The sequence below is a fragment of the Capsicum annuum genome, chromosome 5 (assembly GCF_002878395.1).
Source record: "Capsicum annuum cultivar UCD-10X-F1 chromosome 5, UCD10Xv1.1, whole genome shotgun sequence".
NCBI classification, from domain to species: Eukaryota; Viridiplantae; Streptophyta; class Magnoliopsida; order Solanales; family Solanaceae; genus Capsicum; species Capsicum annuum.
The window spans coordinates 57,513,831-57,529,625 of NC_061115.1; the positions used below are offsets into that span (position 1 = coordinate 57,513,831).

The 15,795-nt window shown below is 35.7% G+C and overlaps 1 protein-coding gene across 1 annotated transcript; it reads right to left on the reverse strand.

Annotated features, from left to right (window-relative positions):
- Positions 1-12,634: 12,634 nt before the first annotated feature.
- LOC124898493 lies at positions 12,635-15,145 on the reverse strand. The gene is made up of 4 exons (XM_047412133.1): positions 14,993-15,145; positions 14,360-14,941; positions 13,673-13,689; positions 12,635-13,106 (listed from the first exon to the last, which is right to left on the reverse strand). Exons 1-4 carry the CDS (start codon positions 15,143-15,145, stop codon positions 12,635-12,637), a joined length of 1,224 nt encoding a protein of 407 aa, XP_047268089.1.
- Between the last annotated feature and the right edge of the window lie 650 nt (positions 15,146-15,795).

Below are 15,795 nucleotides of genomic sequence, written 5' to 3' on the forward strand. Positions count from 1 at the left end.
TTGTGTCAACCCTAGTCTAGTAGGAGGATGTCTTACCCTACACTGGCTATGTAGTTTTGTAACTCAGGGAGTACTACTAAGGGTCAAACCCTATACTGGCAGGAATGCCCCTATCTGTGGGTTCGCTTGGTGTTGAATCCTATTTCTAACTGAACCGACACTGATCCCTAGATTGTACTAAGCATGACTGAACTCACGTTAATTCTATTAACTGACCGAATATAACTATTTGGGATACTGTAGGGTTATTCTAGTACGACTGGAAACTAAGTAAGCAGCTAATTTCAGGTATATAATACCCCCAGAACTCGATAGCATAATTAAAGGAACCATATCACAAGTTTAAAGCATTAAAATTAGGATGTCATGCACAAATCATTCACATATGCATTTTGTTAAACACTTAGGGAGCATGGTTCTTCAACATGAGGAAAATAACATGGGATTATCATGATTACTATATTCAATTCACCATTCATGGGTTATGACATGAGGAGTACATAAATCAACACACATAATAGTTTGTTTACCTGAAATTCATAATCTTCTTGGTTTAAAACCCATAACATCAAGACATGCATGAACACAATTAAATTTAAGAATATAAATCATTATTTAAATCTACTAAAGGGGTTATTTAACTCCAAGGGTGGAAGGAAACCCAAGGATGGACACAAAACATATATGAGGAGTTGAATTCTTGAAGTTTCTTGGAAATTTTCTTGGGAATTGATCTTGAATCTTGAAGTCTAGGGTTTTTTATTTAAGAGAGAATGTTCTTGTTTTAATGGAATTTGAATAAAGTAATGATTAATTAGGCTATTAGGGCATTAATCTCGTGCTTTGGACTAATTAAGGTCATGAAAAAAGACCCAACTGCCCTTGAAAAAATTAAATTTTCATCACTGAAAATCTCAATTTTGGCCATCACAGCGACGTGGTGCCATCGCGATGAGCCACTGAAATTTGGCTACAAGTGTATTCCACTAATAAGTGAAAAAATGTACTTTGACAGGATGCGGTGGTATCACATTGCGTCTTTGGAAATTGATGAGTGCGAACTAGCATTCTGGCATGATGTGATGCCAATTGCAGAGCCTCACTGGAAAGTGACAATTGCAAAATGGCCCCTAGGCGTGACGCAATGCTTATCACGGTGACATACTAGAAAATGATGAATGCCCTTCTTGGGGTCACCACGATGCGGTGCTGCTCTTATTGAGGTACTGCTTTCACTAAATATGCCATAACTTCTCACTCAATTATCAGATTTGGGCGAAAATTGGTATCGTTGGAAATCTTATTCAAATTCCTATAGTTTGGTGGGTCTTGAGCTGGAAAATTCATAGTATAGAAAAATCTATGCTTGTTTGAAGTTGACTAAAGAAACATTCTTATCAAAAACTCAACTGGTATGGGATATTTTGAGTCATCAAATAGTTGGGAGTTATTTGGGACCTTAATATACATCAAGATAAATCATAAAGCTATCAAAGAACCATAATGTACAACGTATGAGCTTGAAACATGACTCTATCTTTGGTTTGGATTATTGGGGTATTACAGTATCTCCCCCTTGGGCGCGTGCTACACTCCCCAGTGCGGTGCATTGCCCATTGTGCAGGCTTTTTAATGGCTCTCCAACATGTGTTTCATGGTGGATATCTAAAATAGGAGCCTTCTGTGCGGTGCAAAATTCTATTTCTCAGTTTGTGACATCTTTTTACGACCCAATACTCAACCCAAACATTCTCTAACCTCCACAAGTGTCAAATAACCTCATTTTGTAACTCTAAACATATTAGGTAGCTAGTACAAATATGAGATCTTTAAATATTCCCCCTTGAGATTATTCCTCTTTGAATAATAGCTAAATCCCTAAGAAAAGAATGAAGAAGAAAACTATTTCTTTGAATATCAAACTTGTCTTACTAATCATAAATTGACCTTCTTCATACCAAGGTTTGAACTAGAGTTAAGTGTACATAGCACGAACATAAGCGTAGAACTACTAGCTTAAAACCTTAGACATGAAAGATACTATGAATTTTTTTAAGTGTAAAGTAACTAACTGAAATGTTATCATTAGGAGGAGTGAATAGATGTGGATACTTGGAATTTATCGATTTTCAGCCTCCCATATAGCCTCCCCAACTCTCTTATTTCTCCACAATACCTCAACTAATGCTACCTCTTTTTCCCTCAATTTGTGAATCTGATGATCTAATTTCAACCAAAATCTCTTCATACCAAAGGTTGTCCTTAAATATAAAATTTTCTAGAGAAAAAATAAGCGACATATCTCTGGTGTACTTTTTGAGCATGGATACGTGAACACAAGATATACTGCTGCCAACTTTATAGAAACTCCAACTCATAAACTGCCTTCCTAATTCTACTGAACATCTGATAGAGACCTATATAATAAGGACTAAGATTCCCTTTCTTATCAAATTACATCACCCCTTCACAGGTGAAGCTTATAAGAAGATCCAATCATCAACATAAAACTCTAAGTCTTTACACTTCACATTAGAATACGATTTCCACCAACTTTAAGTAGTTTTCAGTCGTTCTCTAATAAACAAAACTTTTTCCATATCCTAATGGACTAAATTCAGCCCTATCACAACAGTCTTACCTAACTTGAACTTATTAATAGGAGACCTATATCTTTATCTATAAAGTCATTCGAATGGATCTATCTAATTACTAGAATAATAGATACTATTATACTCAATAAGATGCAAATGGTCATCTTAAATACCTTTGAAGTCAATGGTGCATGCACTTAACATATCCTCAAGAGTGTGAATGGTGTGCTCAGTTGGCTCACTGGTCTATAGATAAAAAGTTGTACTAAGGTCTACCATAGTGCCTAAGCCTTTCTAAAGTGACTTTCAGAACTAAGAAGTATACTGAGTTCCCTTATCTGATATGATTAACAAGGGAGCTCCATAAAGCTTGACTAACTCTTGAATATGCAACTTGGCATAATATGTTCTGAATATATAGTCACAAAGGCATGAAATAAATTGACTTAGTTATTCAGTCTACTATCACCCAAATTAAAACATATTGATGATGCATACGAAGTAAGCCTATGATGATATCCATTTTTATCATTTTAAATTTCCATGTAAGAATGCTAATATCTTTTGCTAAATCTCTAAGCCTTTTATGTTCTACCTTCAGTTGTTGATAATTAAGACATTTTTCTACAAAGTTTCCAATGTCCCTTTTCAGACCTCTCCACTAAAAGACTTTTCTCAAGTCGTGATAAATATTATTGGAGCCTGGTTTAATTGAGTAGCTAGAATTATAATCCTTGGAAAAAGTTTGTGCCTTCAACCTATCTACATTGGGCAAACCTTGGTACCAAAGAGCACTACCTTCTTCAAAAGAGAACTCCTTTACTTTTTTTCTTATGCACTGCATCCTTTAACTGGTGTAATACAAGATCACTATCATGTTTGTCTTCCACCTCAATCATCAGTGAGGAATTAGAAGCATTTTTTACTATCACATTACCATCATTAGAATTCTTGAGATAGACTCCCATATGTGTAGGTCTATGAACATCCTTCGTAAGCTCTATCTTATCCTCTTTTACATAGGCAACACTTTCCATAGGTAACCTACTAAGAGTATCAACAACCATATTATCCTTTCCAAATTATATGACATACTCATGCCATAGTCCTTGAGGATCTTATACCTTCTCCTCTACCAAAGATTCAACTCCTTCTAAGTGAAGACATACTGTAATCTCTTGTGATTTGTTAAAACATCAACATACACACCATAGCGATAATGACACTAAGTTTTTAAAGAAAATACCAAGGTCATGATTTGGTTTATTCTTCTCATGAACCTTAAGTTCTCTAGAAGCATAAGCAATAACCTTACTATTATTTATAAGTTAAACCAAGTCCAACTCTGGATGCAACACAATACACCATAAAACCATTTGTACCCTTTGGTAGGGTTAAAAATGGAGTAGAAGTAAGTTAAGGCTTCAAATCTCAAGATCTCTTCTCACAAAACTTAGACCACTAAAACTTAACTTTTTTCTAATTCAACCTATTTAATAAGGATAAAATATATGAAAACCCCTCTACGAACCTCTTGTGGTAACTAGTTAAATCCCAAGAAACTCTTGATATCTACTGGAGTTATCACTCTAGGCCATCTTTTTCTTGCCTCAATCTTCTATGATTCAACCTATATCTCCTCACTAGAAATAACATGATAAAGAAAGGTAATAGACCTCAATAATAATTCACACTTAGAAAATTTTGCAAATAACTACGTATATCTGAAGTTCTGAAGGATAATTATAAAATGGTCAGCATGCTATCCTCATAATGGGAGTAAACCAGGATGTCATCTATAAACACACTAACAAAAAATCGAGTTGCTATTTGAACACCCTATTCATAAGGTCCATAAAAGCTACAAGGATATTGGTTTGTCTGGAAGACATACTAAGAAAATCATACCAACCATACAAAGTTTGTAAACCTCTCTTTGGGATGTCATATTCTCTAGCCTTGAGCTTATGGTAACTGACCTAAAATCTACCTTGGAGAAATAAGTGGCACCATGAAGTTGGTCAAACAAGTAATCAATCCTAGAAATGAGATACTTATTCTTAATTGTGATATTTTTCAACTAGTGATAATTAATATAAATTATGAGGGAGCCATCTTTCTTATGCACAAAGAGGACGGGAGCACCTGATTAGGAAATACTAGGTCTGATAAGTCCCTTAATTAATAGGTCTTTCAACTTCTTCTTTAACTCTTTTAATTTTGCTAAGTTCATTCTATATTGCAGAATATAGATAGGCCATATATCAAATAATGTTTGTACGAACGTCTATCTCCATGTTAGGAGGAACTCTAGAAGGATATTTAGCAAAGAATTATAAGAACTCACTGACTACTAGAAATGACTAAAGAGTTGGAGTCTCGGAAGTAGAATCCTTAATGCACAGTAAATGATAGATATAGCACTTAGAGTTTATTTTTCTAGTTTGAGGTATGGGATAAAACACCCCTAGGCACTGTAGGACTACTCTTCAATTCTAACATAGGTTTATAGGGAAATTAGAATTTAACTATTATGGTTTTCTAATCAACTGAGGCATAACAAGAATACAATAGTCCATACCCAGAATAATACTGAACTATATCATATATAATTCTACTAAATCGGCTATGGTGCCATTATGATGGATAGAAAAATATAAACTTTAATAATTCTTGTAGCTATAATAGATTCTCAAATTAGAGTAGGCAAAAAGAGGGATATAGGAGTTTCATGACACTTTCTACGTTTAAAACAAAGAAAATATGGAAGAACTTAGGTATATCTATAGATATGAAGTTTTTGCATAAGTTTTTTTATAGGAAAACAATTTTTGTAGCAAACAAAAGAATAATATGAAGAAATTAGCTAAGATTGAGATTCTAGGTTTAGTCTATGAATTATAGGGAGAGGTGACATGTCGTTGAGTTACCTAGTTTGAGAAACTTTTACAAAATTCCTACAGATGTCCAATTTAAGGTATTGTCTACCACTCTTCCCTATAAGTCATCATGAGAGACTATAAGCCATTTCCAGCAATAGTCCTTAGTAGATTTAACTGAAGTCCTAAAAGTTGACAAAGTGTACCTTAGTAGTAATGGATCAAACTATAATCTATAGAAATTTTCTATGAGTCATCAAGGAAATCATCACCAAACCAGCTGAAAATAAGACAACAGTCTATGGATTCGCACAATAAGTCATAGCTAGTCCTAACAACTTGTTATCACATCCAATGCCACGGTCGGATTAGGTTTCCAATCATGTTTAAGACATGATTTACTTGTACCTATATATACTCCTATTAGGTTTTACGTTTTAGTTGATGTTCTATTACTAATTTTAAGTCTATATACTTACTTTGAGAGCTATAAACACATTCGTTAAGTGATTAATTCATATTTGAGATTCATGATTTTATTCTCCTTCTTGTAAGTGCATAATTATGTTTTCTTCCTAGAACTACTATTGTGTTCTTGAAATAATGAGTAGATAAACACCATAACTAGTGTTGTGAGAACCATGATTGAATAATAATGTAGGGTTTGAAGTACATAGAGATTCTTGAATCGTGTTTATGCATGTATTATTGTTCGCTTTACGTTGATTGCTTTCTAATAGTAGCCAACGTTAGAACTCGTCTTACTCTTGCTTGCCACAGATAAGGGGTAATAGATTGGAAAAGGGGATAAATAATGGATACTTGAAGTTACCAATCTTCACATAAAAATTTGAGCCGTCGATGTGGGAAAGATATTGGGGATCCATAATAATTGTTAGATTATAAAATTCATGAGCCTTGGATGAATGATTGAAGATAGTTATATAATAGGGGATGGATGATCGTTTAGGTGAGCATAAATTATCAATTCTACATTCCATGTATGGGACATATAACCAGTATGGAGAACCTACAGAGTCATAAAGTCAAGGGGGAACACAGTCCTAGTATCTCTACCCTATTGATTACAACATGAATAAATTGTTACTTGTTCACATTCTGACTTATAAAACTACTTTCAAATCCCCTAATTTCTAGAAATAATTTATTAACAACTTAGATAACCACATCGATTGAGATTCTAGCATATTCCCCATGGGATCAAACCCAAGCTTGGTTGGTTATATATTTTACAAAGACTACTTTATACTTCACATGCAGGGTGTAATTTGGGTGAGATCAAATTTTAGCTCCATTGCTGGGGACGATGATTTAAGATTAGATTGATTGTGTGTATTTAACAACTAGTCTTTACCTTCTGATTATATTTTTTTCTTATTATTAAGGTGCCCACTTGCGCATGCCCAACAATTAAAATCATAGCAATCAATTGATTCCACTTGATTTTGAAAATGAAAAGACATTGAAAAACTTATGAAGAATGGATGATCAAGGAGTTTAATCAACTCAGGAGCAAGCCACAACCCAAATGTAATGCGAGGAAGAGGCTAAACAAGATTAACTTAGATAATATGGAACTAGATGAAATAAGGCAGCTCGCCGCTCTTCATTCGATGAATAATAATGGAAAAATAGGAATATGGGTTATGAACACCCCTTTCATCATATCCCATCATATAATAATAATGATGATGAAACTAAAAAAGATGATGTAGATAAAATTGGTGCTATTTCTCCACCCATACTCGCAGCTAAAACTAAGTTTGACATCACCAACATTATGATACAATTGTTGAACCTGCAATAAGTATTCACCTGCCTTCCTATTGATGAAGCTAACGTATATATAATGAACTTTTTAGGAACTTACAAATCCTATAGGATATATGTGGTGGTCCAAGATGCTATCATACCATGATTGGTTCCTTTCTCATAGCTAGTTAAGCTACTCTTTTTTGACAAAATTACCAAATAGATCAATAACTAACTGGCGTGAGTTGCAAACTTAATTCTTGAAGAGATTTTCACACCATTCATAATGCTATAGTTGAAATATGATATTTATAACTTTAGATAACCACATTATAAGGCTCTGTATGAGACTTATTTAAGGTTTAAGAAGAAGCAACAGTAAGTCTTAATCATAGGATCCTAAATGATAACATGATTGAAATATTTTATAAATATTTGAATGCTAGAAACAAGGTTGTAGCTGACACTATAATAAGAAGTAAATTTATGAGTCTAGCTTCAAAGCAGGCTTCAACAATGCTAGATAGAATCACAAAATCCAATAGAGGTTGGCATCAACATGAATCTGATGTTCTTGCAAGCACTTATTTGATAGGAGTATCTATAGAGAAATGAATGATAGATAAGGAGGTCGCTCAAGAAGTAGCATAGTTTATGTAATGCCCTAAATCTGGTACCCAGAATACTACACGGTGCTCATGACCTCGAAGGACCACAAGATAACCCATGACTGATATTTGTGCCTGTATACTGCATGATATACTATATAATGTAGAAAAATGAACTGAAAGGCCATAAAGTTCAAACTGTAACATAATATCTAATAAAATATAATGTCTGGGATGGGGAATAAATGCCCAAAACAAAACTGTCTAAACATACTGTAGTCTGAAAAGCCTCTAAACCATAATTGTCTGAATAAGGAGATGATGGGACATGTCCCCAACCAACTCCAACTAATAAACTAATTAATGAGATAATAAAGAAATGATCATGCCCTCAAAATATGAGGACCCACTGCTAACTCTGACTGTGGAGATTGGAATGCTACTGATGCTCTTGAGTTCGTGCTTCTGAACCTATGGTATAAAATACCTTAGTGCAACTATGTCAGTACTTTGAATATACTGGTATGCATGTGAGGTAAGCTGAATGCAAAGGGTTTACATGCATGATCTATACTAACTGACTAAATAATATGAATGTGAGAATACATGCATGAATACATAATAACTGTAACTAGGGTTGTGATAACATGATTACTAAATCTGAGTACTGATAAAATAAGATACTAATAATTTTATAACTTAAATAACTTATACTGAGTGACTATATCTGATAGTCTTGTTTCTGATAGAACTAGCTGAGTTCCGCACTATTCTGAGTTGACTGTATTTGACAGCCCTAGATTCGGTAGCACTATCTGAATTTTATTATTGAGGCTGAATGACCATATCTGACAGTCCTAATTCTGTAATCGAAACTGTGGGATGTAGTCATCTAACTGACATGCCCATAATACGCCATTATGGCAGAGTTGGGGTCTAATCTATAACCCCAATTGGACAATCTATGAGTAACCCTCATATAACAAGTAACTCTAGTGAGAACGGTGGGAAACCTCATATAATAGGTTAAGCCACCTTATCTACCCTCATATAACAGTCTATGATGTCTCAATCTACGCTGGCTACGTAGTTCTAGAATGCAAGAATTGCTTCTAAGACTCACACCCTTATTAACAGGTGAGTTCCCATCCTTGGGTTCACTCGGTGCTAATTCCTACATCCATCTGAGTAGACACTGAACATGATTAACTATACTGGACTAGACTGAATTCATGGAATTTTGTTAGCTGACAGAATACTATTGAGATTACTGAATTATTAAGATTTTCTGAGTCACACAACTGATTGGGTTTTATGGACCATGGCTTGACTGAGGATATTATGTAAACATGACACTAAATCTAGGCACACAGCTATATTTCTTGGGTACAAGTATTCCCAGGACTCGATGGAAGGAAACTAACAAGGTATGACATTATTGAATACATGACCAACATCAACAATCCATAATACAATAGATGGAGATATTTCATGGGTATATGATTATCATAGCTTGGTACGTGAATAAGATAGCATGTATACATAGCATGATTTCATAAGGCTAACTTATGAGCAATCCAAGAAACAAATTTCAATACATAAGAATAACATGGAAGTCATTTTGGATCACAATTTAGCTATCATAATTTCTATCTTCCTAGGCATTTTATCAAATACCTTGCATGCACCCTTAGGGTATAGGAATAATCATCAAATTGACACAGTATAAATAACTCAATTTATGGATTTCACTCACTTGCTAATGTAGTTTCATGAAAAATACATAAATATTCCAATATGGGAATCAAATAACAAGATAAACATGGTAAAAACCAAACCACAACACAAATACCATGATTCATAATTTAAAATAGGGTTCTTGAGCTTTATGGATGAAAGGAATCCATAAATCAACACAAATCATACCTTAGTTTTTGATTTAGCAAAGATTGACAGAGAGACTTTCTTGAAATTGAATCCCCAATAGAAATCATAGCTTGTTCTTGAGAGAAAATTGAGAGAAACTAGTTTATTTTGGGTTCCAAATAGCTGAATCTCGTGTTAAAAGGATTAAATAGGGGTGAGAAATTAACCCTTTTAACCCTGGATGTGTCTTTTAAATTGGTGAAAATTTCCCGACTTGGACCCCTAGCGCAACACAGCGCTATCGCGCTGTGTCACTGGAATTTAACAACTAGGAAATTAGGGGATGGCGCAATACGGAGACATTGCATTGCCTCTTCATTTGTTAGCTGGAAGTTTGGCATGATGCACCACTATCGCGGAACCCTGCTGGAATTTTACAAATGTCATTTTCTCTTGTGGCGCGGTGCTCCACTGACTAATATGGCACTATTTTATGACGGGAATTTGAAATAATCATAACTTCTTACCCGATTATCGGATTTAGGTGAATCTTATATCGATGGAAAGCTTATTAAATTTTCCCCCATGAAAAAGTAAAAATCTTTATAATTCCACGTGTACAAAAGTGGATTCATCTTCCAAAGTAAATTTTTAACATTCTTAGGATGATTTCAAGCCAGGTAGAAATATGGGGTATTACGGTTTAGGACTAAGTTTACCTTAGTTATAAAATAGTTCGCAGTAACGAGGGTAGAGAAAGTCAATGCAGTTGGTTCCCAAGGTAAAATATTTTGCTATATCTTATTTTAATGATGAGCAACTGACCATAAGAGACTAGGTCCTTGGGTCTTCATGAATTTTGTACAGTTGTCATTGTCTTGCATAATTTTATCTTTTAGTGTAACAAACTTAGAAGGTGAGCTTGTACCCATCAGGACACCTAGCCCAATCAGATTTCCACGCTAATTATTATTTCACTATAAAAGTAAAAGAATGCTTCTCTTTTTGTTAGTTTTTGCAATATAATTATTCAAGTGAGAAATTGGTGAAAAATCAACTTTGCATCAATGCTCAAGTTTATACTTTCTGTGTGGGCTAGAATATTAAGTGCTATTGAGTTATGTTTGAGTTTGTAACCAAATTACTCATGTTATAGGAGTAATGCCCTTTTTTAGTGTTCTAGAGAGTGCATAGGTAGAGTTAGTAGAGTTTAATATTGGTTAAGATAATTAATATTGAGGTGAGTGTAGTCATGGTGAGCTTGTAGTAGTATTATAACAAGCTGGTGGAGCCTAGAGTTAGGTTTAAATCGAGTCTATAATCATGAGGTTGATTATAGTTGATTCTTTAGTGCTTGTAAGGGCAAGACGTTGTTTTTCCTCCCTTGAGCAAGGAGGTTTCCACATTAAATTATTTTTTATATTTGCTACAAAGAGTTATTTACTTGTGGCTTTACTGTTTAAATGCCTGTGACTAACTTTAAGGGATCTGGTCCTTAATAGTGTGGTGCAACCCTCACAATTTCAATAATTGGTATCAGATCAAGGATACTTTAAAAGGTTTATACCTACGGTGATTTATTGATCATGACCGCTCCACCTAATCTATAAAATGGGCATTCTGCCACTAGACTACCCCTATTTAATGGGCAATACTATAGGTGGTGGAAAACCAAGATGTTTGACTTCTTTATGGCTAAAGACAGAGAGTTGATGAATATAATACTTGATGATCCTTATGTTTCTATTAAAGAGGCCAAAGAAGTAAACATAAAAAGGATGGTTGTCAAAAATAGGAGAGGGTTTGATGATAAAGATCAAAAGAAAGTTGAGAAGAATTACAAGGCAAAGAAATTGCTTTTCTGTGGCAGACCTGATGAGTATAATAGATTTCTTCTTATGAAAAATCTAAAGAAATCTCGGATTTCCTAAAGATGGATCATAAGGGAACAACTGATGTGAAGGATTCTAAAGTTGACATGTTGACTACTCAGCATGAAACCTTCACTATGAAAGAAGAAAAGACAATAAGAAATGTATACAAGGTTCACTTCTATCACAAATAAGCTAAACTACTTAGGCAAAGTGATTTATTTGAATAATAAAGTGAGAAAAATTACAGGTGTTCTTCTTAATACCTAGGAAAGCAAAGTGGATGCTATTACTGAGGCAAGAAAACTGGAGACTCTCACAATCGATGTACTCATTAGTAATATAAAGACTCATGAGCTCAAGAAGTAGCAAGGACAAGAGAAGAAAAAAGCAATGGAAAAATCTCTGAAATTGAAGGATTCAAAATCTAATTCAAGTGAAGAAGACACTGATGTTGCCTATTTGGCAAAAAGAAGTGTTAGAGCTATAAAGAAAAGTGGTTAGTTTCAAAGAAGAGGAAGTAGCAGCATAAATGGTGGCAATGTTGAATTTTGTAATAAATGTAGAAGTCTTGAGCATTTCATTAAGGATTTTCCAATGCAAAAAATGTATTATCAGGAATATCTTAATACTAGAGGTGACAGAGAAAAGAACATGGCCAACCAAGGACGTTGTTTGTCCTTATTCTTTATCCAATCATAAAATGATGGTGTGGTGGCCTAAGGCATAAAGTCGGGGCCATGAAAGAATCTATTGATGGCTTTAATCAAAACATCAATGCTTACACCCCTTACCCAAACTCTCACTAAAAGAGGCTGATCTGCTACTTTTTCACCTGGTTTGCACATATTCTCCAACTGGGCTTGGTAATTTGCATAGAATTCCTAAACCAGTGTGGGTCAAAATAAACCTCCCCTTTCTGTAGTCCGTCCTAAGCCATATTCTTTGAATTTCTTCTCCACTTCAGGGTATCTGCTCAACCCTTTGGTGATGATCATCTTTTCTTCTCTGATTGGCCTCTTCACATTCCTTCTATCAGATCTTTAAAACTTAGCAATATAGATATCTTCAGCTCTAGGGATTTTCCATCTAGCATTGTTCCTCACTTTCGGGTTCTTACATTTGATAAGAGCCCTCCGAGGTGGAGACTCTTTATTATCTTGTTGCTCAGTGGATGGGGACCCGGAAGCTGTTCCTTCGAACTCAAATTTTTCCGATTCTTCTTGATCCTCTTCATCAGCTTTATCATGTTCAGACTCATGCTGTTCAGACTCACCTTTTTTAGACCCCTCCTGCTCAGAAGCTATGGTCGACTCAGTATCATCACTATCCTCCACCTCAATTGGTAGAGGTAGTGGAGTTTTCTTTGGACTCTGCTTCATCTTTAGCTTTCTGAGCAAGGGTTTCTCCTCTTCGTAGTCAGATTCCTCGTTGAGGAGCTTACGATATACATCATCTTTGGCCGCTTTCTTTGGTTCTGTGGGACTCTTTCTTTTTAGTGGGATTTTAGAGTACCTAGAGACATCATAAGAACATTAGTCAACCCTAAAGATCACAAACACAGGTACATTAATAATTTAAGCTCATTTATGTTTCAGGCCCCAGGTGTGACAACAATTCATGACAAGCCATCACGACCGTGAAATCTTATCACGGTTGTCGTCAACCTCAGACAGAATCCATAAAATTTTTACACTTTCTGATGACCTTCATGATAGGCCATCATAATTGTGATAGCCCGTTACGATTGTCGTCTGCTCTATCCAGAACCAACTTTAGTTTTCTCATCTTTTGACGACATTCCTAATAAGTCGTCACGATGATGATAGCCTATCATGGATGTCACCATATTTATCAAAACCCACTTTTGACTTGAACTAAATCTTTGGTCCCCATTCTTGCTCAAGATTTACTTGAATTGAATCGTGCGCTATTTTCTCAACCCTTGGGCTTGTACAACAAACCCTAGGTGCAATTTTAGCCATTTTCCAACTTTGAACTTGGTTCAATCACATTGTGGACTTGAGTTAGCTTTCATTCATCATACATCACAAGAAAAAAAGTACTGAAGTAGAGTATACCTGATGGAGCTTTTAATCTAGTACCACGCATAAGAAAAAGTATGAAGGAAGAAGACATTTTGGATTCTTAAGTGCAAACCACACACAAATTAAACTTGTTTTTCTTAGAGCGTTTTCCAAGAGTGGAAACTATTTTAACTAAGGAAAAAAAACTAAATAAAAATAAATTAAAAGCGGTGGAAATTTGAAAAGGCTCGCGATTTGGGCCTGGTCGGATCTGATTAAAATTAGGCCTAATTTTTAGATTGTAGGCTTTGTGCTGACGACGATTTGTGATGCCTTGTCATGGTTGTGATATCCCGTCAAGATCATCGTCAACAGTAGGCAGAGAATTTCTCTAGTCTGATCTAGCTGACAACATTCATGATAACTGGTCACAGTTGTGACGGCTTGTCAAGGATGTCGCCATGACCTTCCAGCTGACCCTTTTCATCATCATTTTTTTACCTTCTCTATACTAAGTCCTAATTTAAAAAATAAAAAACACTTTCTCAAACATAAAAATTTTGGGTTGCTTCCCATTAGTGCCTGATTTACTGTCGCGGCACGACTGGGTTCTATTGACTACTCATAATTTGCCAAGACAACTTGTTGATACCTCTTTTTCATCCTCATAGAAGACGCCAATGATTAAGAAGACATTATTATCATTTTTTTGTGACATAGGTTGATTTTTTTGAATTTTGCCTCCTTTTTACCGAGCCTAAACTTGAGCTTATTCAACTCCATGTCAACTATTACTCTTCCTGTTGCTAAGAGTGGCCTTCCCAAGATAATGGGTACCTCAAAGTCCACATCACAATACAGTACCACAAAATCAGAAGAAAGAATAAAGTCTACTACTTTCACCAACACATCATGCGAAATTCCAACAGGCTGCTTTATTGACCTATCTTCCATCACCAGTCGCATGTTAGTAGGTGTTGGATCTTCCAAACCTAGCTTCTTACATACAGCAAGTGGCATTAGATTCATGCTGGCACCCAAATCACATAATGCCTTTGCAACATCCAGAGACCCAACCTTGCACAGAATAGTGAATACACCCGGGTCGGCCTTCTTTTGCACTATGAATTGTGTGGAAACCGCTCTAAAATAGTTGAGATTTTCCACTTGATCACTGCTGACCTTCCTCTTCTTTGTGATGAGGCCTTTCATTAACTTGGCATAGCCTGGCATTTTCTCAAGTTCCTCAACCAAAGGTACATTAATTTTCAATTGCTTAAGCATAGCCATGAACTTGCCAAACTTTGGCTCATCGACCTTTTTCTTCAATCATTGAGGAAAGGGATGTGGCAGTCTAGGGATAGTCCTTAACACCACTTCCTCCTCCTTCTCATCTTCTTTCTCCGAAATATCAACAAAACCATCCAGCTTCTCAGACTCCACTGCACTACTTTCTTCGGGTTCATCAATACTTACCTTATTTTCCACAGATTTACCCACAGAGTCCGAGTGGTAATCGCCATACATGAACCACCATTTTGCAGGTTTTGAACCATATCACTAGGTAAAGTATCAGTTTTTCTCTACTTTAGTGTAGCAGAAAGTTGGTTCATCTGCTTCTCCAACTTCTTAATAGAAGCAGAGTGTGAGCTAACCAACTGACTGAGGGTAGAGAATTCACTCTTCATAGTAGTTAATCCCGAGTTGGTAGCTTCAAATCCCTTTAACAACTTTTCCATCATGTCCTTCATAGACATATTACCAAATCTAGTTGTTGCAACATCCCTACTTCCAAGAGGAACATACAAACCACTCCTTTCATTATTGCTTCTCTAGGGTCCCTTCTCCCTATCTTTATAATCAGGATTGTCATAGAAGTTCTAACCTTGGTTCCCTTGGCTATTGCCTCAAAAACCCCCCTGATTACTCATATAGTTTGCCTCTGCATCGGCACCTGTAGCAACAGTACCCTGAGATTCCATAGCCTTAATCATTTCGGTCTTGCCTGACAGTAAGTGCTTGGTCAGTAAGCTCATCTGTGTCTTTAAGTGGGCTATGTCCTGGTCTCGCTCCTCATCCCTTCTATGCTTCTCTACAGTTTCACCACTGACAACAGTCGGGCTAGCCACTACAGAATCCCTAGTGTGCCAAGGCCGACTCTGCTTGGTCATTTTATT